The 21,508-nt window shown below is 50.6% G+C and overlaps 9 protein-coding genes across 9 annotated transcripts; 7 read left to right on the forward strand and 2 right to left on the reverse strand.

Moving 5' to 3' along the window:
- The first annotated feature begins 1,928 nt into the window (after window positions 1-1,928).
- EJ05DRAFT_67487 (uncharacterized protein) lies at window positions 1,929-4,137 on the forward strand. The gene has a single exon (XM_033749874.1). The coding sequence runs from the start codon at window positions 2,079-2,081 to the stop codon at window positions 3,936-3,938; it is 1,860 nt and encodes a 619-aa protein (XP_033599001.1). The 5' UTR covers window positions 1,929-2,078; the 3' UTR covers window positions 3,939-4,137.
- EJ05DRAFT_67466 (uncharacterized protein) lies at window positions 4,037-4,334 on the forward strand. The gene has a single exon (XM_033749873.1). It carries the CDS (start codon window positions 4,135-4,137, stop codon window positions 4,300-4,302), a length of 168 nt encoding a protein of 55 aa, XP_033599002.1. The 5' UTR covers window positions 4,037-4,134; the 3' UTR covers window positions 4,303-4,334.
- Window positions 4,335-4,336: 2 nt separating this feature from the next.
- On the reverse strand, window positions 4,337-6,170 carry EJ05DRAFT_487438 (Nnf1-domain-containing protein; the record flags this gene model as incomplete). The annotated part of the gene is made up of 5 exons (XM_033745616.1): window positions 4,337-4,635; window positions 4,918-5,332; window positions 5,404-5,767; window positions 5,846-5,861; window positions 6,092-6,170. The coding sequence occupies 5 exons, from the start codon at window positions 6,168-6,170 to the stop codon at window positions 4,337-4,339; spliced, it is 1,173 nt and encodes a 390-aa protein (XP_033599003.1).
- Window positions 6,171-6,822: 652 nt separating this feature from the next.
- Window positions 6,823-8,727, forward strand: EJ05DRAFT_532481 (general substrate transporter). Its single transcript, XM_033749074.1, has 4 exons — window positions 6,823-7,055; window positions 7,105-7,801; window positions 7,858-8,098; window positions 8,154-8,727. The coding sequence occupies exons 1-4, from the start codon at window positions 6,838-6,840 to the stop codon at window positions 8,615-8,617; spliced, it is 1,620 nt and encodes a 539-aa protein (XP_033599004.1). The 5' UTR covers window positions 6,823-6,837; the 3' UTR covers window positions 8,618-8,727.
- A 220-nt stretch (window positions 8,728-8,947) lies between these two features.
- On the forward strand, window positions 8,948-11,549 carry EJ05DRAFT_67500 (uncharacterized protein). The gene is made up of 4 exons (XM_033749875.1): window positions 8,948-9,205; window positions 9,263-9,478; window positions 9,527-9,628; window positions 9,675-11,549. The coding sequence occupies exons 1-4, from the start codon at window positions 9,176-9,178 to the stop codon at window positions 11,430-11,432; spliced, it is 2,106 nt and encodes a 701-aa protein (XP_033599005.1). The 5' UTR covers window positions 8,948-9,175; the 3' UTR covers window positions 11,433-11,549.
- A 715-nt stretch (window positions 11,550-12,264) lies between these two features.
- EJ05DRAFT_67511 (uncharacterized protein) lies at window positions 12,265-13,767 on the forward strand. Its single transcript, XM_033749876.1, has one exon. It carries the CDS (start codon window positions 12,608-12,610, stop codon window positions 13,538-13,540), a length of 933 nt encoding a protein of 310 aa, XP_033599006.1. The 5' UTR covers window positions 12,265-12,607; the 3' UTR covers window positions 13,541-13,767.
- Window positions 13,768-14,554: 787 nt separating this feature from the next.
- EJ05DRAFT_477677 (alpha/beta-hydrolase) lies at window positions 14,555-15,937 on the forward strand. Its single transcript, XM_033744289.1, has one exon. It carries the CDS (start codon window positions 14,598-14,600, stop codon window positions 15,576-15,578), a length of 981 nt encoding a protein of 326 aa, XP_033599007.1. The 5' UTR covers window positions 14,555-14,597; the 3' UTR covers window positions 15,579-15,937.
- A 280-nt stretch (window positions 15,938-16,217) lies between these two features.
- Window positions 16,218-18,215, reverse strand: EJ05DRAFT_67561 (MFS general substrate transporter). Its single transcript, XM_033749877.1, has 3 exons — window positions 17,358-18,215; window positions 17,107-17,307; window positions 16,218-17,053 (listed from the first exon to the last, which is right to left on the reverse strand). Exons 1-3 carry the CDS (start codon window positions 18,080-18,082, stop codon window positions 16,360-16,362), a joined length of 1,620 nt encoding a protein of 539 aa, XP_033599008.1. The 5' UTR covers window positions 18,083-18,215; the 3' UTR covers window positions 16,218-16,359.
- A 228-nt stretch (window positions 18,216-18,443) lies between these two features.
- Window positions 18,444-21,383, forward strand: EJ05DRAFT_477679 (neutral alpha-glucosidase ab). Its single transcript, XM_033744290.1, has one exon. The coding sequence runs from the start codon at window positions 18,667-18,669 to the stop codon at window positions 21,199-21,201; it is 2,535 nt and encodes an 844-aa protein (XP_033599009.1). The 5' UTR covers window positions 18,444-18,666; the 3' UTR covers window positions 21,202-21,383.
- The last annotated feature ends 125 nt before the right edge of the window (window positions 21,384-21,508 follow it).

Raw genomic sequence — 21,508 nt, forward strand, 5'->3', positions numbered from 1 at the left:
CTGTGGCAAGCTCTCTCTCCCCTTGCTCTTTGAGTGGAGAGCTTGTGCAGCTGTGGGTAGGGGAGCTCTCGGCGCAACTCCGTGAAGGTTTGATTTGATTTGAGGTTGACGATAATTAAATCAGACATCTATGAGCGATCTCATAAAGATGACGGGAGCTGATGCTGGCATTCTTCGCTCTCTACCCTACTGTGCTTCCCGGAGCGCACTGCGACACGACGCACGGTGTATGACTGAGGCAGCAGATACGAGGAGCTGCTGCTGCATGAGGGATAGTCGTGTGACGGCAGGATGAGTAGTGAGGAGGATACGATACAAAGCTGCCACTTTTGAAGATGATCAGCTGGCAGTCGGGCAGATACGAGGGTATGAAGGATGTGATAAAGAAAGGATTGGCGGGACTGTCCAGATTGTTCACAACGCCGCCCCATGCTCAGTGGGGCTCGCGCCAGCAGTAGACAAAGCTGCTGGAGAACAACATGGCCCAAATGAGTCGAGGTTCGATTGTGCTGGTTCGGTGGCGTGAGAGATGTTGAACTTTGCCGAGCTCGGTCGACGCGGGTTGGGAGTTGAGGCCGTGCGGAGCAATGGTATTGTGCAGCATTATTATTACTGCAGAGCGTATAGGATACATCTGGCACTGTGGCGTCGCCGAGATGCTTTGGGCCCGTATGGCGCGAATGAAGCCAAACTTTGAACTATCATAGCCATCATGGAACGGAAAACCCCGCGAACCCTAAAGTCGTCTATCAGCAATGCCAGGATCCACGGCACGACAAGGACGACGACATGACAAGACAATGTCAATCAATCATATTATACCATCCATTATCCACCATCCTCCACCATCCGTATCCAGGACAAGGGAAAGGGTCAAGCCTGCTGGATGCTGCGGCTCTGGCTCTGGACCTCGCTAGGTGCATATCCTTACCCGACCGTGTCATGCCCACGCCCCAGCTCCACCCTCGCATCCAGAAGCTCACGAGCACAAGTATGCTTGTTTCACATGACAACCTCCGCAGTGCTGAGCGGTATGGTGCTCCTGATCCATGGTCGTGGTCATCGTCGCTCGATGGTCAGTTGCATAGTCGGTGTGACGAACGGTCTGTCTTGGGGGCGAAGAAGAGACAGGATGGGGACGAGAGAGCGAGGATGAGGGCGAGGAAGAGGATCGTTGAGAGTGGAAGCTTGCACATATGATATGCTATGAACAGCAAGGGGACCGTGTCTGATGTGCAGTGGATGTATGTAATGTATAGTATGTATGTAAGTAGTAGTAGTAATATGTGTAGTATGCACCTAGTGGAGTGATGGGCAGCTGGTAACTGGACTGGTTATCAACTACTTCTTAGTGAGGTTTAGGTAGGGGCACAGCGACTGGACAAACACCCAACACACTTCTCACACCAAGAACACCCAGAAGACACAACACCCCGCAATCTAGACTTTCGTCCACTGTTTCTACTCTGCTTCTGGCTTCTGGCGTTTGGGCTTCTGGCGTCTGGCCTTGGCCACCCAACAATCAGTCGTCGCGAATAATTGAATCAATATCTACCTCTACCGCCATTCACTCCTTCACTTCTCTTTGTCCGATCACTCTCTCAGCCTTTCCGATCACACATCAACGCCTCATCTTCACTCCGCTGCCTGTCTTGCATGACCGATCCTTAGCATCTCGGTCCCTATCCCTGTCCTGTCCTGGCCTGTCCTGATCCTTAATACTGGTCGCCCAAGACCTCACAGACCTCGTCGCGAACAAGCAACCTTCCATCTGCATTTGAACACCCACTGCGCACTTGTTCGATTAAGCTGCTGGAGCTGCTTCTAATACTGCATCCATTTGCTTCTTCTCGCCTTCAAGAGTCCGGAACATGCGTCTACTCGGCTAGGCTTGCTTGATGCGACCATAAACTACTCCCTGCATCTTCTCCGCTTGTAGCATCCGAAGAGACCGAGCTTGACTGACCATTCAGGAAAACTGCTTCCTGGCTTTTATACAATCTGCAGTTTAGCTCTGCATACCTTCAAATCTCTCCAAGCTTCACGATATTCCCTCTGTCTGCACAGCTTCATTCGACATGAGCCAGACATATGCCAATTCGTCGCTGGCTCAATTCCTCTACGGCTCCGACATTCCTGCTACCACTCAAGCCTCGCGCTCTCAGCGCACGCAGATCCGACGCAATGATTCACAACCACCAGCACCATTGGGTTACTTCAACGCATTCCAAGCCCGCGCGCGGCCTGTCCTCGATTCTCCACCAACCTACGACAAGTCAGAAAGTATACAACCTCTCGCTATTCCTCCTGCAATCGAGCCTCTACCCGAATACTCCGTAACCATACACATGGAAGGACCAATCGGGTTGAAGAATGAGCTGTGCACACCCTTTACACGCTCGAAGAACAGTCTATGGCAGGACGTCTACGGTGTTCTCTCTGGAACCTCGCTGTCTCTTTACCGCTTGAAGAAGCCTCAGCTATTTGCAAAAAACCGTATTATGAGGCCAGGGAGGTTGATAAAATCATATACCCTGCAACATGCCGAGGTTGGAGTGGCAATGGATTTCAAGAAGACCCACCCAATCCCAAAGCATTATTTGGGTCACCTAATCCCGCCAGCTGCAAGAGACAAGATTAGTAAATCGGATCCTCAGCTTTTTGAGCCCGTCAGAGAACATGTGCTTCGAATACGTCCAGAAGGTGAACAGATCTTGCTCTGCGCCTCGTCTGCGAAAGAGATGCTGGATTGGGTCGAGGCCATTTGCGCAGCCATGGACATCGCGCCTCCTCTAGAAGACCGTGCTGAGCCAAGATACAGAAGTCTTCCGCGCCGCTCACGAAGACAGCGTATGCTTGAAGCGCAATTGACAGGGGACATTGAGCAGTTGACTGAGCTTTCAGCAGGCCGGAGATTCGTCGAAGAGCAGAGGCGCTTGCTCGAACAACTATACCCGAATCTGGCCAATGCGGATGCATCTGAATCTTCATCAGCAGACCTGGCAGCTTTACAGTTAACACAATCAAATGATCCGGACGCCGACGATCTCGACCCAGCAGACGTGCGAGAAGAAGCATCAACACCGTTTGTTGAAGAGCCCATCACGCGACGACACTCCCTCCCCACCGATCTCGCTTCCCACCCTAATACATCAACACGTTCGAACTCCAGTACCTCCACCACAAACGCATCTCACACCATCCCGACAATCCATGAGCAGGAACAAGATGAGCAGAGCTCAGAGTCACACCCACGTCTCTCTTTGTCCTCCAACAGTTCCACCACACCGTCAACCCAGTCTTGCAGTTCCAAACCTACTGCCAGAAGTACACCTTCGGCAGCTCATATTCTCCGCTACCGCAAACGCTGCGCGCCAATACTCCTCGCCAGCTCTCCGCGCAACTCCGACATCATATTCAAAGACGGCGCGCGCATGCGCATCATACCCGAAGAAAGCACTCTGATTGCGTACGAGCAACAACCACCAAGATACGAGAGCCACCAATTTCCACTGTCCGTAAAACGTATTTCCGAACCGCCGTCTCCAACTACAGATGTTCCTATCGAGCAGGTCCAGAGCAGCACAGAAGGATCATCAATCAGCCCTTCGTCACGACCTCCGCATCCACCACGCGGCACATCGTCCTGCTCCACGTCCCGCGACAGTGTTGCGTCGTGCAGCGTGTCCAGCGCAGCAGCCACGCCGAACGTCGAACGCGAATTGGACTTGACCATCTCCGCCTCCACGCTCGAGCAGACAAGCACGCACGACACCATCACTTCTGTCAAGAAGGATAAGACAGTGCCGAGCGGAACCGGAAAGGGACGCAAGACGCGCTACTTTGGCGGTATAAGGCTCAATTTTGCTGAACACATCTCGTCCGACGGCCATGTGGCGGATGTCGGTGTGAGCTATCCGTATTCCTGGGGTGGATAATTTAATGAATGATATAAACGGACACTTTTGAGAGAATTGTTTTTTCTTCCCCGCAGGCCATCTTGGAGGCCTATGAAGAAGAAGCAAACAAACAAACAAATATACGAATTGTCGGATATTCCCTCGCTGTTTTCCACGACTTCCCTTTTGTCTTTTTGTCTATATTCTAATCTTCAGGATCCATTCGGATTTCGAAATGCATCTGTACAAAAAAGTTCGACATGATTGCGTATATACCCTCTTTCTTATTCTGATTCTTCTGATTCTTCTCAATCTTTGCATTTTTCATCGTTCAAGGCCACGCTTGTGGGCTTGCTATGGGTCCGACGGCATCTTGAGATCGGACGAAATGGAATGGACTTGATGGAAATGGCATTTTTTTGGCTCGTAGCCAGTGGTCAGATTATTGCTGGATGTGATGATTTGAGATTACCATCTTGCATTTGATGAATCGTATCCCTTGCGCCGTGTTCGTGTGATTTGTTGGTTCGTGCTGTTTCTGCGCTTGTGATGAGAGGGGTTCGGTCGTGGTATTCGAGTTCGCTCATTGCCGATAATTTGATTCTCGTGTGCGGATTCTCGCCTTGCTGTCTCGGCCATTCCGTCGTTACTGCGTTGTGTCGATGGTGGGTGTTATTCTCGGTAGTCCACATAGATCGTTCTCGCTGACCTCTTCCATGACTGATATCGCGCGAACCTTGAAAACATCCTAGTCTGGAGCATTTCTGCCCTGCGTGTGCTCATCGTACGGTGGACAATAGTTGCCTAGATCGAGTCGCATGTAGAGCGGGTATTATGGTCGCAGATCGCACCGTTCCGCAAGATATCTTGCCATGCGAAAACATGCAGAAGACAGCTGCTGTGAGTGCCACGCCGTCGTTCCGTGCTATACGGCAGCATTCTCGCCCCAGCAAATCTCCCGCCTGCGCCAATCTCTCACGCAATCCTCAATTGCTCATGCCATCCCCCTTTCACCCACCCAAGCGCTCCTCAACCCCCTCAATATCCACATCCACACCCTTTCCACCCTCTTCGATAATCTCTGCCGCGTGTTCAAGCTCCTTCACGCGCTCCTCCAGGCCCCTCAGCAGCGCCGCAATCTCTTCTCTCTGGCCCTTGACGTCGTCGAAGAGGGCTTTGTTTGCGGCTTGCACGTCTGCGATCTCGGTGGTGAGGCTTGAGGCGTGCGTGCTGAGGAAGGGGTGGAGGTGGGCGTGGAAGAGCGTTGAGGGGGAGAGGGTGTGTGGGGGGATTGGGGCGGATGCGTTGGGTGTGGATGTAGATGTGGATGTGGCAGCGCGGTCTTTGCGTTTGCGTGCGTCGGCGAGGAGGTCGTCGAGGGCGTTGAGCGCGGGCGTGACGTTTCGCTCCTGAACGATTTTATCGAATTCGGTCTGGTGGGACACAAAGCAACGTCAGTACTGTTACTCCCCGTTTGTTGCCCGTCTTTGACACAGGAATATACCTTGCATTGCTCGCCCAGCCTCGCGACAAAGTCTCGATGGAGCGCGTCCAGGTTCTCGGGCTTGTATTTCGCCGTCGTGGGAAAGCAGTCTGCAAAATTGCTGTAGTTGCATTTCTTGAATGTCGCGTCGAGCGCGTTCGTGAAGATGTTTTGGAGGGCTTGTGCGCGTGGGCCTGGGGCTGTGGCTATGGGAGGTGCGGTTTCTGGGGATTGGGAGCGTGTGTTTGGGGCTGCGGATGGCATTTTATTTTTATTTTTGGGAGGTGTTGGTTGTGGCATGCAGGGAGGTGGGTGACGATATTGGGTAGAGGGGGATTCGTTTTGGGAGCGCGGGGCGGATGGAAAGGGCTGCGGAGGGGCTAGGCTGTGTTAGGTATAGCGTTGTGTAGGGAATGACATACTGTTAAGAAATTTTTCGAAGCATCTTTTTTTTCAAACTTACATGATGTCGCCGACGTCTGGGAATGGTGGTGGTATATGTGTCAATGCACGCTTTAGCTAGTTTCGTGTTTCGTAGCACGCTGTGGCAAGCTTAACACATCGGCCTTCACTTGCTTTCCGTGGAAGCCAGCTCGCATTTTTCAAGTCTCCGAATGAGCCGTCTCCATGAAATTTGATCAGTTCTCAGGCGACTATGATGTGCATGCTGGCTCATACAGAGCCAAGTCCCTAGAGCTAGTGAAGCTACCTGCTTGCGTCGTCGAAGGAGGTTCGAAGATGCCAAGTCTGACTATGTAGGATGCTCGCACGATCCAGTAGTCAGACATATAAAAAGACAACCAAAGAAGACCACAACGAACAATAGTAGTGCGAAAGCTCTGGCTCATCATGGACCATCTGAGAAAAACTCAGTCCATTATACACACAGAGACACGCTGACTCTGTCAGTGTTCGTCGTAGATCGACAATTCGCAATCCTCTGGTGCTCCATGTATAATTCTTGCCAACGTATGCAACTAAATTCGGAATCTTCATTCTTCCAGGGACAGGCCCTGTTATCTCCATGCGAGGGTATGTGAAAAAATAACTCATATGCCGCACTATATGGTAACTGTAGGGATCATCACCCCGCATACATCCAGCGAGTGGCATTCTAAGGACCGAGTTGCATCACGAGCACAAGCAGGGAGAACGCCGGATATGGGGAGCGATGAATAGTTTCATACTATGCCTCTTCAATTCAGTAGCGTCCTTATGATCCCGGCTATCCTTCTTACGGTCGCACTGCTCGGGTTGTGATTTGCTGTACTTCCGAATGGTCCCGCTCTGATGGATTCTCCAGACTTTTGGTCTGGGGTAACATGGATTCAAAGTGCGTGCATTGTCTGAAGAGAAGACCGATGGTATAAATTGAGGGCATCGCCCTCTGAAATTCCTCTTGATGCTTTCACCCTACTTCTAGTATCATTGCCACCTTTTACACCCACTATCACTATGGGCCGCACTAACTCTGTTGCTCATGAGCGCAATGACAGTATCCGTGAACGGGCCCAGGCAGTTGCCGCACAGGTCGAAACGCAACAGTCATGGATAGAAAAGCGTCTGAAGCCCAGCAAGATCTCGGCCAGATATCCCATCAAGGGCAAGACCCTGTTGTTTGCAACATGCGGCTTTGGCAGTCTTGGAGATGCTCTGTTTGGTTATAATTCAGGGTATGTTCCCTGCCATCCTCGTCTCTAACATCTCGCTGACCACATACAGTATCATGTCCGGTCTGCTTATCAACCCGGTCTTTGTCTCGCGCATCTTCAAAGACTACGGTGGCGCAGATGGCTCGACTGCTATGATTAATCCTTCGATCACAGGTATATCTGTGGCATGTCTGCAGGCGTCTGCCGCTGTAGGGTCCCTACTCGCCGGACGTCTGGGCGATATCATCGGGCGGAAGAGATGTGTGCGTCTCGGCGCGTTCATCTACTTCTTCAGTGCCTTTATCCAGATGTTTGCACCCGGATTCACACCTTTCATCATCGGTCGGACCATCCAGGGAGTGGGTGTTGGCATTCTTTCCATGACAGTCCCGATCATTCAGACCGAGATTGCTGCTCCTCATCGCCGTGGAATGATGGTCGGTATCGAATACACTTTCTTGATCGCGGGCTACATGCTGTCTTGCTGGGTGGACTACGGGTTCAATTTCATGCTCCCCAAGGAGATGTCTTGGCAGGGGCCTTTCATCGTCCAGATCGGTCTATCTTTCATCTTGCTCATCATGTCGTTCTTCCTTCCAGAGACACCGAGATGGCTTGCCAAAAACGGTTTCATGCAGGAAAGTCTGCAGACAGTGGCAGATTTGCACTCGGACGGAGATACCGACGCAGTGCATGTCCAGAAAGTCTTCTATGAAATCCAAGAGGCTGTGGTATACGAGAGTGGTCTAGGAAAATCCACATGGTCGGCAAGTCTTACTTAACAGTTCATATCAAGGATATCTTGCTGACCATCTTTGTGCAGGAGATGTTTACCCGCTACCGCAAACGCACCATCATCGGCATTACGGTTCAGATGTTTGCACAACTCAATGGCATCAACATCATCTCGTTCTACCTTCCGAGTACATTGGCGTCTGCTGGGTTCAGCGAGCGCAAATCTCTCCTGTATACGGCTGCCAACGCGATGCCGTACACCGCAGCGACGATCGTGACATGGTGGCTTGCCGACAGCTGGGGAAGGAAACCTCTCCTGTTGACTGGAGGTACGTTCTAATGCCTTGTGAATCGTATGCAGAACTCTTGCTAACTTGAACAAAGGCATTGCAATGGCCGTCTTACTCGGCATCGTATGTGTCTTCACCGAAGCCAACCTACCTGTGGACATCAAAGCCAACGGCCAGTACGCATTCGTAATGCTCTACAACATCTTCTACGGCTTCACCTGGGGCCCAATGCCATGGCTCTTGCCCGCCGAGATCTTCCCGCTGCGATCAAGGTCAAAAGGCATGGCGCTAGCAACGACGTCGAACTGGATCTTCAACTTCATCATCGGGATGGTATCGCCAGATGCGTTTGCAGGGATAGGCGGCTACTTCTATCTCATCATTGCGGGTTTCTGTCTCTGTTCGGCGGCCCTGTCTCACTTCTACTATATTGAGACGGGATCACATAACTTGGAGGGAATCGCCAATGCATTTGGGGAGAAAGCTTTTGCCGACGACGACGCGGAAGTCATGCAGGTGGCTGATGTGAGAGGGGAGGAGAAAAGTACCGTTGCTTGAGCGTCTTTAGGGCGTATAGAATAGATTTGATAGATAAAAATGATAGAGATTGGTGCCTTTTGCAGTAGCAGTCCGAGAGCCTTCAATCATCAATTACGACGATTACAGTGCAAGGTCTTCTCCAAGATGACTCTTAGTATGTTGTGGAACCACAACTGGGACAAACTCAGTTATGAAGTGAGAAGTACTGCATCTTTCCAAGACTGTGGTGTATCAATTAGGACTTCGACGCGTTAGTCCTCTATCATGCTGGTAAGAAGACAGTCACGTGCTGTTGCTCTAGTGTGAAAACTACAGGACGCTTACTACTTGCGACTAATGTACGGCTCATGCATTAGGGTCAGATTGACATTTGCTACTTTCATCCTGCTTGAGTCTCTGCCAAAGTTCAATTTACTCGTTTGCTTATCGAATGCTTCATCGCATCCTGATGTTCTCTTAGAGAAAGTAAACTGAGTGGAAAGTGCCCTGCGCTCACACTACCACTCCCTTAGAGCACGACTTGTTAGTCGAGATAATATAGTAGGGTCATTGGATATCTTGAGTGGTCCTTTCCTCATGAAGAAAAACAATTGTGAGCTGTGTCGTGTAAGACGTACCCGAGCCATGGTAAATGCGCAGCACTGATAGAAGCCTGATCGACAGCAACGAAAGATCAAATGTGATCGAGAGGATCCATGCAGCAACTGCAAAAAGAATGGGCTAGAATGCATATTCATCGATCGACCAAAACTACCAAGAGGTCGAAATGGCGGTCGAAGGAGTGCTAATGATGATCTAACGGCACGGCTGAGGAAGCTCGAAAATATGATAGCGAGTGTCGCTGCAGCAAGGCAATCGAGTGGACCTGGTGCGAATCAGGTAAAGGCAGCTGGTCAGCTGAACTATCTCGGGCTAAAGTAAAATCAGCATGCTGTACCGAATGCGCAGAAGGAGAACAGTCTTCCATCTCAAGAGAGTAAGCTGGACCAATATCTAGGAGGCTCTTTTTGGAACAGCTTAGCATCAGAGGTCAGTATCACTTAAAGCGCGTAATGCATGTCTCACCTCATGACAGGTGACTGAGATTCGGGGACTACTCCAAGACCCCCAAATTGAGTGTGATGAAGAAGACGAAGAAGATATCCCTATAAGTGATAAAACACCGTCTAGCCCAGGAAGACAGAACTCTGTCGATTTGTCCACCCAGAATCACTTCAATTTTGTCCTTACCGGTCCGGGCACTTTCTTTGTGACCCCTGGTCTTCTGAACCACCCACCACAAGGTGTGGTCGACCAAATGTGCACTTCTTTCCTTACGCTTGTGGACCCCATCCTAAAGTTTGTCCATGCTCCGTCATTCCGCTCCTGTATGCAAAATCATGGGGGCTACATGACATACCAACAAGATCATGCAGGTATAGAAGCCTTGAAATATGCGACTTACTTCGCAGCCATTGCAGCAGAAACCCCTGAATTCAGTGCCCGGGTGCTGGGGATCGACAAAAAGCAGGCCTTGGATCGCTACAGGTTCTGCACAGAAGTGGCGCTGTCAAAGGCGAATTTCTTAGATGCTCGGGATCTTATCACTCTTCAGGCTCTTATCATCTACACATACATAATTCGAGTACAAGAGTTGGGCAAACAGCAGAATAGCCTTTCCGGCACTATTGTACAGCTTTCTCGCAGCTTCAATCTACATCTACCGGCTGGGTATCGGAATGTTTCGCCTTTCGAAGCTGAGATGCGCCGCAGACTATGGAGCAGTGTTCGGATGCTCGATTATTACACTGCCATTGATCGCGGTTCTGAACCGCTTTTACTTGAAGATCCGAAACAAGAATCTCCCCGGCCGCATAATATCAATGATGAAGACTTCGGACCAGATTCAATAGATCTTCCTCCCGAAAGAGAAGGGATAACTGATTCATCATGGACCATTCTGTGCTGGCAAGTACTCTCTCATGTCAAGCGTATGAACTACCACGCTATAACCGTGCATCCTCCGAAGTCCAAAGCAGACTGGGAACAAAGATTCTCGTTCGCTAGAGAATATGAAAGGATGTGTCACGAAAAGCTGTATCCTTATCTGGATTTATCCAATCAGCATCACTTTATGCTGATGCTAAGTGCTCGAGAGACCATTGGGGTCACAAAGCTATTCGCTCTCCGACCACTGCGCAAATACCCAGGAGCAACCGCACCGCCGGTGGACAACTCATACATTTTAGAGCTGTCCTTGGGTATTTTAAAGGAATCTATGGCTTCATGCGAAACGCGCGGGTCACCGCATCAATGGTGGCTATGGATCCTGTGGTTCGCCCTAGCTGTAGCTCTTGCAGAGCTTTGCGTGCGACCAGATGCAAGTGACGATGTCTGGGATATTGTCGAGAAAACATATCAACATTACAGTACTCGTATCGCTGACGGGAAGAAAGGTCAGTTATGGCAACCTATACGGCGCTTACGCAAGAGAGCGTTATCGCATAGAGGACCACGACAGGCAATTGGTTCGACTGTAACGTTTGAACCAGCCGCATCGGCGCAGGCTTCCATAAGCCAGACGACTCCAGGACTATATTATCCGTCATTTAATTTTAATGCACACATACCTTCTACAATGCAGATGCCGGACTCGTTGCAGGTTTGGCCACGAACAGACACCGAGAACACCGTTACACAGTCCGATGCAAGTATGTTTGCTACAACTCAACCGATAGATCCCACGAGAAGCAATATGCCTGGCATGGACCCAAACTTGGACATGAATGATGTTGGCTGGAATAGCTGGAACACATTTGTGGACGACTTCATGAGCTTTGATCAGCCATATTGAGCTATTACTTTCCATCCAGAACAACATACTAGGCGAGAGGTGACAGCAATGAAGAACTTCATCTACGCTGTTGTCAGTCGCGTCCATCGCCCCTGTAGCAACGATTCAACAGCATGGATACGTCGCGTCTACACTATCACTGCCGCCTGCCTCGTCTCTGTACCCAGATCTTTTACTTACCGAATATCCTGGCGCGTTGATACAACGCGCTTTGGTTACCACATTGCCCAGTGATGCATCCACTTTCACGGGTTCGTCGCCGAGGGCGTCTGCCGAAGGTGTCTATATCGCCTGCAATCCTTCAGCCGAACGATCAGCATACGCCTTTGAAGCGTGCATGTGGCTCCATACATGCGAGAGGACCGCTCCTCCCAATCTTCCAGGTCATTCGCACATTATACCGATGCCATAGAATCAACAGCCCAAAAGCGCCCTTTGGTCTGTCCCAATATCAAGCTTCTCCAGACTGTCTTGGATACTGGTCCTGGACTTGTACGTCTGGCGGGGCTGGTTACGACGTAAGAGGTAATCGGGTGAGAAGGTTACGCGTAGATATATACTTTTTCGATGCCAACACTATCAATCCGACTGGTGAGTGGGGCTGGTGTTCTTGGGGCCAACGGCGGGGGCAATGAACGCGAATTGTCACGAATGTGAAGTTGTGGGCTTCAGAAGGAGACACGATGCTGTTATGCACTCATTGCAACCCAAACTCTCAGGTTTGGTTAGCATTATGCGAGATTCAGTGTAGAACCTTCTCCTTTGACTACAGATGGCAATCACAGACGCACCGAGTTGTTGAGAATTTACGCGTACGCAGTGTCGATGCTTCTAGCATCGATCATCTTAGATGGACATGAGATGTCTTAGACAGATTAGAGTAAAGCAGCTTGTCTTGTGGAGAATTTAACGATTGTGCTAGGACCGGGGTTTGTTATTATCACAATTCATATGGTCGGGACGGACCTTCGGGCTGATTGCAGTCGGAGATAAACGCTAGTCGCAGCCCCGCCAACCCGAAAATGGAATTCTGTTTTGTTTGCACGCGTCGCTGCAACCACGAACATCAACCTCAGGCGACCACCAACTGCAAACCTCAACACCAGAACATAGCAACCAGACATAATGGTTAGTTGAGAACGCGCAGCTTTGCTTCCAGTCAATGATCGCTGACCATGTTCCAGGCCACACCACCCAATACAAACCCGATCCGCCCATCTCCTCTCTCCTTCAACTCTCCATCACGCGCCTCACCTTTCCGCCGTCCCAACTCTCCTCTTGCCCAGTCTCCTACCACGACGGGCAACCACCGCAATAGCGTTTCATACCTTAAGAATCCCTCAACACCCTCGGGTTTGTCTCCCGAGAAGTCGTACTCGCCGCTACGCAACTCGACTAATGTACGCCCTGACGAAGCCAACTCCACAATCCCATCTTGGAAAACCACACGCGGCACCACTGCACCACCAGATGTGCCTGCATCGCCGACACGCACCACGTCAAACTTCTCGGATGCGACTGTCCGCCCACTCCAAGCCACACCGCGCGGGACACCTACGCGAGATACATTTGGCGGACGGGCAGGTGGATCAGCGGACAACATTACAAAGGTGCCAGCACCACTACTGCACTCTTTGCGCGAGTCGTTCTCGGTGCTGGACCGATCGAACAGCGGCACAGTGTCGAATGCAGATGTCTCGGCAACACTCACACAATTGGGACTGGATAGCACAAGCCAAGCTTATTTACCGCCTGCGTCATCGCCTATAAATCTCAGTACTTACTTAAACACACTCTCCAGCTTGATCGCGCCGCTCTCGCAGCCATCAGAACTCCTGGCTGCGTTTGCGGCTTTTGATGATGACGATAGTGGGCAGATCGACTTGGAAGAGTTGAAGGATGCCTTGATGCACACAGCACCGGAGCCCGGGGAAAGAAGGTTGTCGGAGAGAGAGTTTGAGAGCGTGGTAGGTGATTTCAGTGGCAGAAGGGCTTTCGGTAAAGGTGGAATGGGTAAGTCAAAGAGAGGAGACGTTTTCAGGTACCAAGAGTTTGTCGGTGGAATTGTGGGAGGTGCTGACGGGAAAGACGGAGGAAAAATGGCATAGGGTCGACATGACTGTCAGAGATGAGTGCTTCAATTTTTTGCTCTGGTTGTGTTTGGATGGCAAGGCATTCTCTGGAAGATGTCAGGAGCTTCAATGGCATGCAAGCTAAGTAACGAATAAGCCTATGAAATGGGATTCCGTTCCCGATCACGACTGAATTATCACCCCTTGCTGAGATCACAACATAAGACTGGAGACTAATGGATAGAAACTCTGCTGGGTCGCAGCAGCCATATCGAAGCAAAGCTGGCCTGAAATGCGTATCACAGTACCTTCCTTCATGGTCATCCCACCGCATTGTGCGCGGTCGACTTCGGCCTTCATCATCTCCACTACCCTAAGCCGTCTTTCAGGTGGTCGGACTTAGTCTCTCGACTGGTGCTCACACGAGAAAATACGTCTCTGAAACACTTCCTACCGCAACCATTGATTAGTGCTGTAACAAGTGAGTCTTATGGCCACTCAATTTCTTCGAGGCCTCGGATCGTCGTCCCGCATCAGTTTGTTACCCAGGCAATCCCATACATCATGTCAATTAACAGCTACTGGGGTGCAACAGCTTTGCAACGTGTGTGGCATGTCTATTCGCTTGGTTCAGATGATAGTTCATGGAAGTCGTTGCATGAAGCCGCTGATTCTTGTGGACGAGGCTAATGCAAGGCATCGCAAGATGGTTACTTTTAGACATGGGTGTGAATATGACGCAGCGGCAGCCGACAGCACAAAACTCCTACCATATCGTGTTTTGTAACGCATCGAGTCCCGTTGCGAGCGAGGATCTTGCTTCATTAAACAGGCATAATGCAGATAATACGATAGGTATACTATCCCTCTGTTACTGCCATCTAATACCACAATCATAGCAACATTGAAAACATGTATATTGACCAAGCAGTATCCGATGGATTACTGTAAAGCGTTAGGCCCGTACAAGCTGAGGCCATTCTTGGGACATGTGACGCGACGACATCAGACCATCAGCAACAAGCTTTTGGCACCAAACGGATACAAATTCAGAGTCTAAAGCCATCTAGAAAGACGATCGAATCCATCAAACATGCCACCGCACCTCATATCATCCTCCTCCTTCACCCTTCCAACAGCGACCCACTCGCTCTCATTCACCCTACACACCCCATTAACCCCACCCACCCCAACTGCACCCCTCATAATAATCTTCCCTGGCTACGGCGACGTCGCATACTCCTGGCACCGCGTCGTCTCCCTCCTCGCGCTCAGATTCTCCGTCCTCACGTACGACCGCTCCGGTCTCGGCGCCTCCCTGCGCGGCCCGAACCGCGCCCTCGCCGCAGTCGCCGCATCCGAACTCTGCCAGGCCCTGTCCAATCGATCCGCGCCTCCCGTGCCGCTCCCATCGCCACCGTACGTGCTGCTCGCACACTCGTACGGTGCACTCGTGGCGCGCGAATTCCTGGCATTGGACTCCCCCTTGGGCCGGGCCGGGGAGTGTGTGAAAGGGATGGTGCTGGTCGATCCGGCGAGCGAGAAGCAGCATGAGTATTTTGACTTTGAGCTTGTGGATAGGATTGGCGAGGGGGTAAGTCTAGCGCGTGCGACGGGGCTGCGTGCGAAGAGTAGATTTACTGATGAGGAGTGGCGGACGCGGGTACGTTTGATGACTGGGGGTTTGCCTGCTGCGAAGGAGGAAGGTGCGAACTTTGTGGAGCACTGTAGGAGTGTGAGGGCGCTGAGGCAGATTGAAAGGAGGGCATTGGGCAAGAGGCCGTTGAGTGTTGTGCTTGCGCGAAGTAGGTTGGATTACGAGGCGGTGCTTACGGCGGGCGTGGCTAGGGGGAATGGGACGGTAGAGGAGCGGGAGAAAATGAGAAGCTTGTTGGGTGTATGGGATGCAGAGACGAGGAGGTTAGCTGCAGAGCAGCTGGGCATGAGCGAGAATGCGAAGTTGGTGGAGGTGGAATGTGGGCATAACGTGCATCTGCTGAGACCAGATGTTGTTGCTGGGGAAGTGGAGTGGGTTATGACACAGTTGGAAGGGAAGATCAAGGAGAAGATATGAGTGAGTGTCACATGAAAGTTCAAGACGAAGGGTGATACTATGTTGTGTCAGTGAGGTGGATTGGGACAGTTTGCTCTAGACATGAGGACTAAGTATAGATGATATGATGATGACCTATGTTTCTAAAGTTTGAGAGGAGGTCGATTCTGGGTTGAAACCGTATCACGACGCTGTATGTCGCTCACCCCCAATGACATCCATGCATTCACTAGCTCAGCGTCAAACGCAGCATATGTTCGACTCCTGTATTCCGCCAATTCTAAGCATCTCCTATCATCCGACCTCTATGAACCAGTAACAGACTCACAGATTCCATTCTACCCTGACAGCTAGACTAATCATACCCGTCGCAATTACTCCAGGTTTTACGTTCAGCCTAATTCTAAAAGGCTCAGATCAGAACCACTGTCTGCCTCCGAGAGATCATCTAGTCTGCCAAGTTTCCACTGAGTATGGCCACCCGGATTTAGGATATTCTCATTGATCACAAGCGTCATTTGCTAAGGACAATTTGTCAATCTTCTATCGTAGACACAGCTTTGACGCGCATATGCGGACCATATTGAGACGATAGAAGTGGTGTTGGTGTCAGTTGGACGTCTCGATACTTGTCTCTGTTTCTGGTTAGATATTGGTAGATCTATGTAGCTGATTGATGTAAAATGTATCATGACAAAGTCTGCTTAGCAGGAGCTATTTCTGGTATTGATGTAAAACAATGGTATCATTCTACTGCGCCCACCTCACAGGGACTAGAATCTTTCTTGCCAGCCTGCTGCTATCAATACAAGTAGATAAAATCCTCATTGACAAGATCTGTCATGTCATCAAACGCCTTGTCTCCAATACCACCACCGGAATCCCCATTCATGACCCCAGCCTTGTTCCCTATCGTCCTCCCGGTCTCCATACTATAATCAACAACAATCGCATTTTTCCCTGCGACCAAGCGCATATTCGCATGCTTGCGATTCAGTATTCTGATCCAAGCGGCGGCAGCAACCACGACAAGCATGATAACAATGAATAATGCGAGATTGACGCGAAGACCGCGAGCATAGCGTGGAGCCTCTGCTGGGGTGAATAAATGTGGTCCAATGATATTCCCCGCACTGGCTCCTACAAAGAGAATACCGGTGTTAACTTTGCGCTTCGTGTCGCCACCAGTGTTTTGGCCGGACCATGAGTAGATGAGAGGCGATATGCCAGGGTAGACGGAGATGAGATAGTATCCGACGAGCAGAGGGGCTTGGTTCGCCTGGGTGTGCTCGAGAAACATGAGCATCAGGATTCCGACAATGGGGGGAATACATAGGATGATGAGGACTGGGGACTTCTTTTTCAACTTTGTAGCCGCCCAAGCGCCACCGAGAGTGGATATAATTTGCACGGCGCCGAAGGGCATGTTGAATAGTATTGTGGTGAATGAGTCGAATCCGAATGACTTTACGATCAGGGGCCCGAAAGTCGTGATACTGTGATGGATCAGTGTTGATTATGACTGTGCTGTCTTCCTCGACTTACTTACCCGCCACTTGGAATGCTGACCGCAGTCAACATGGAGAACCAAAGCCATGTCTTGGGATCAAGGATACACTCCTTAACGTGTTCCCATTTCCATACCCTTGACGCAACTCCCATCTGGTTCATCCTCAAACGCTCCACAGCAATTACCTTTTCATCATGAGTGAGGAATCTAGCCTCCATCGGCGAGTCGGGCATAAATATACTGCGTCAAGGTCAGTATCAACCAAATGAACCGCTAATCAGTGGTCTTACAAACAGAAGATGGAGACCACAAACGTTAACAGGCCACAGAACAGAAAGATAATCTGATACGAATGCAGCCTCCGACTATCAATGTGGCCCAACCCATAACTCAACAGACTACCCAAGATATTCACTACGCCTAACATTGCATACCACGACGCATTCCTATTCGTCTGCTCATGCCTCCGATACCACATCTGCACGACGGCAATGAAAGCAGGTGCAACAGCCGCCTCTGCCGCTCCAAGCAAGAATCTCGTCGCCAATAGGCCCCCAAAATTGGTCGCGCCAACCATTCCGCAAAGCACAATCGCCCAAGTCAATACCATCACGGAGATGAACTTACCAATTGGTAGTTTCACAAGCAGGAAGGAGATTATGGGTTGGAAGACGAGTTGCGCCACGTATACGATACTACCCAGCCATGAGTACTGGTCACCGACGAGGTTCGCATCGTCTAGCAGACCGAAGACAGAGGCGTAGGAGAGTGATGTCTTGTCGAGGCTCTGCAGGAAGTAGATGGTGAGGAGGAGAGGGAGCAGCGCGAGGTCGATCTTGCGAAGGACACGTTTGTTGTCTTCAGGGGAGACGTAGATGCGCTCTTCAGTGGCTAACAGAGCTGCTGCTTTGTCGACATGTTGTGGTCGCGCAGCGTGTGTTTCGAGATTCGTATTTTCGATTGTCTCGACGGCGTCTTTGGCCTTGTCTTGTCCGGTCGCATGCATTGCTGGCATTACGAGTGACAGGAGATAGAGATTACCAGCGAACTCGGAAGTGGGCCTCTTGCAGGATATATAGAATGTACTTCATGTTCCCTTGCTTGGAATACCCGGAAGCCGTTGTAACCTACCGGATCAGCTCACGACTCAGGATGTCTCATGGTCCCTTACCGGGACTCGTTCGTCATTGAAAAACCCCATGTGAATTTGGCTTAGAGTGCGGAGAAAGATGCCCGGGTTGACTCCGTAGGTAGGGTCTGTAGTCACGATAAGCCAATCATATGCCCATCTGGGTACGCATGGCGCGGGGAACATGGCGGGATTGTTTCCGTCTTTACTATTACCAGAATTCCCTTAGTTTCGAACCAGCAAGCACCGCGGTGTGTTGTAGATGCAATTTGCAAACACCGGATTCGACCTCGAGGCGGATTCTCCAGGTTTGTTATGTCCTTTTAGGTCAATACATAAGAGTTGGTGTAAAGGCTGCTGTGAGTAAAGCTTCCCCAAAGCTGTCAGAAACCGACAGTGCAATAAAGTCCCATCATATTTCAGAAAACCAAATACTTCTTTTCTCGAGCCATTTCGTACGTTCTTTCATCATGGGACAGAGTGAAATTGTACCAGAAGCGTGGCAAGTAGATGCTTCACTGACCAGCAGTGCACATGCCCCCGAAGTGTATCTTCATACAACAACACCGCTCGGGAAGTGTTCCTGGACGTTCCAAACCATCAGAAAGAACCTCTTTCGCACCACGTTCTCCAGCGAAAACCACCCTATACCACCTCATCCAAGTGCAAAGCGACCAGCTACAAGGCTCAACCCTCAATCAGTCGCTGTCACCACACCAGAAGAAACCTCGAAATTCATTCGACTTGAGAATCTAAGTGTCAATATCTCCTGGTCTGGCACACCGCTCCTAAAATTTATCTTTGACGGCCAAGCCAAGCCTCTTCACGAAGACCTGCCTTTTCGCTCATACGCCTTCGATGGCCCAGGCATCGCCCACTACACACGTTATGCACGCAACACCCTTCACGTTGGCCTCGGCGAGAAAAGTGCCCCAATGGATTTATCCAACCGGCACTTCAAGCTCTCCGCAACCGACTGCTTTGGGTACGATGTATACCGCACTGATCCAATGTACAAACACATTCCCCTGTTAATCAATGCCACTGCAGACGGTGTTGTCGGTTCATTCTCTACCTGCCACTCCCGCGGCTTTTACTCAGTCGGCTCTGAAATGGACGGCTTGTGGGGTCATTTCAAAGTGTACCGTCAGGAGCATGGTGGGCTTGAGGAGTACCTTATCGTCGGCCGTACACTGCAAGAAGTAGTTCACACATACGCCGAGCTCGTTGGCTACCCTCTTCTCGTGCCTCGCTGGGCATTCGGGTACATCGCAGGCGGAATGAAGTATAGCATGCTCGACAACCCTCGAGCAAGTGAAGCCTTGATTGAGTTTGCGGAAAAGTTGAAGAAGTATGACATCCCGTGCTCTGGGTTTCAGATGAGTAGCGGGTACACAGTCGCAGAGACAGAACCGAAGACGCGAAATGTGTTCACGTGGAATCGGCATCGATTCCCGGATCCGAAGGGGTTTGTAGACGAGTATCATCGGCGAGGTATTAGGCTGATCGCGAACGTAAAGCCGTATGTATTGGGTAATCATCCAGAATACGAAAAGTTGAGCGCAGCTGGTGCGTTCTTTAACGATCCGAAAACAGGAGGAAGCGCAACAGCGCGGCTGTGGAGTGCTGGAGGAGGAGAGAGTGGCGTCGGAGGCCACCTGGACTTCACATCCACAGCAGCATATGACTGGTGGTACTCTGGCGTGCGCGAGCTTAGAAAACTCGGCATTGATTGCATCTGGAACGACAACAACGAATGGACTGTGCCGGACGACGAATGGCACTGCGCCTTGAATGATTCAGCCTACCTCGAGAAACCGTCAGGTCAGATCTCGGACCGCATTGGGCTTTGGGGTCGTAGTCTCAACACCGAGCTCATGTCGAAATCTTCGCATGATGCATGCCTCGCTGTATACCCCGACGAGCGCCCATTCGTTCTGACCCGCAGTGCAACCGCCGGCTCGATGCGATACTGCGCAAGCACTTGGTCCGGCGACAATGTGACGTCCTGGGACGGGATGAAAGGCGCAAACGCTTTGTCGTTGACGGCATCTTTCTGTCTTCTGCACTGCTATGGGCATGATATCGGCGGGTTTGAAGGTCCACAGCCGAGTGCAGAACTGCTGGTACGCTGGGTCCAGCAAGGCATTTATTCGCCTCGGTTCGCAATCAATTGCTTCAAAACATCACCTGATAACAATAGCGTCGGTGATATTATTGAGCCGTGGATGTATCCGGAGGTCTTGACAGTCGTGCGGAAGGCTTTGCGGAGACGATATGAGCTCATCCCGTACTTGTATTCTCTCATGCTCAACAGCCATCTGCATGCAATGCCACCACAGCGATGGACAGGATGGGGATATGAGTCGGATCCTGAAGTATGGACGAGCCGCGTATTAAAAGACGGCGAGACGGAATACTGGCTCGGTGATGCGCTTCTTGTTGGCGGTGTTTTTGAGGCTGGTGCTAATAAGGCACGCATGTATCTGCCGAAAGGTCCACGATTTGTAGACGTCCATACCGCTCAGCTTTACAGCGGTGGCCAATGGGTCGAGATCGAGTCACATTGGGAAAAGAGTATTCCTGTGCTTGCGAGAGTTGGAGCTGCGATTCCTATCGGCAAGCCAGTGCAAGTCCTTTCCGTTGGCGACAAAGAGAACACGGCAAACCTTTCAGTGGATGACTACCGTGGTATTGAGATATTTCCTGACACGGAATATTTCGAGACGGAATGGATGAACAATGTTTGGTACGAAGACGACGGGGTATCACGGACTGATAATACGATCTCAGAGTTCGCCATCTCGTACAGATGGACAAGTCAGGAAGTCGAGATACAGTATGAAGAAAAGCTAAAGGGGGGTTATCAGCCTCCCTGGCGAACCTTGAGTATCATTTTACCTTTGAATGATCGACGAACTGTCAGATTGAATGACGCCGCGCTTATGACGAAAGGCATGGATGAGCTTGGTCGATATGTTTTCGAGAGTGTAAAACTTCGTTAGAGACTGCCATATAGGTAACGTACATGTATATCTGTACATATCAATAGGAGCAGACGAGGCAAACTGTGTTCTTAGCATAAATGATAGGGCTGTCTGGGTAGACACTTGCGGAAGGCCAGAGAATTGTCAAAAGTACATAACCATAAGCCGTGAACGGTGAATAGCTGATCTCAAGGAAATTCATCACCATTGCCTTCGCACTATCAGTCATCTGTTCCACCCGGATGTTGTGATAATTTCGAACCTTCTAAGTGCTGGGATTCAGGAAGAGCTTGAGCTTTGGATATCAAGGAGAGCATCTATCGGA

Source organism: Pseudovirgaria hyperparasitica (genome assembly GCF_010093815.1).
Source record: "Pseudovirgaria hyperparasitica strain CBS 121739 unplaced genomic scaffold EJ05scaffold_11, whole genome shotgun sequence".
Classification (NCBI taxonomy): domain Eukaryota; kingdom Fungi; phylum Ascomycota; class Dothideomycetes; order Acrospermales; family Acrospermaceae; genus Pseudovirgaria; species Pseudovirgaria hyperparasitica.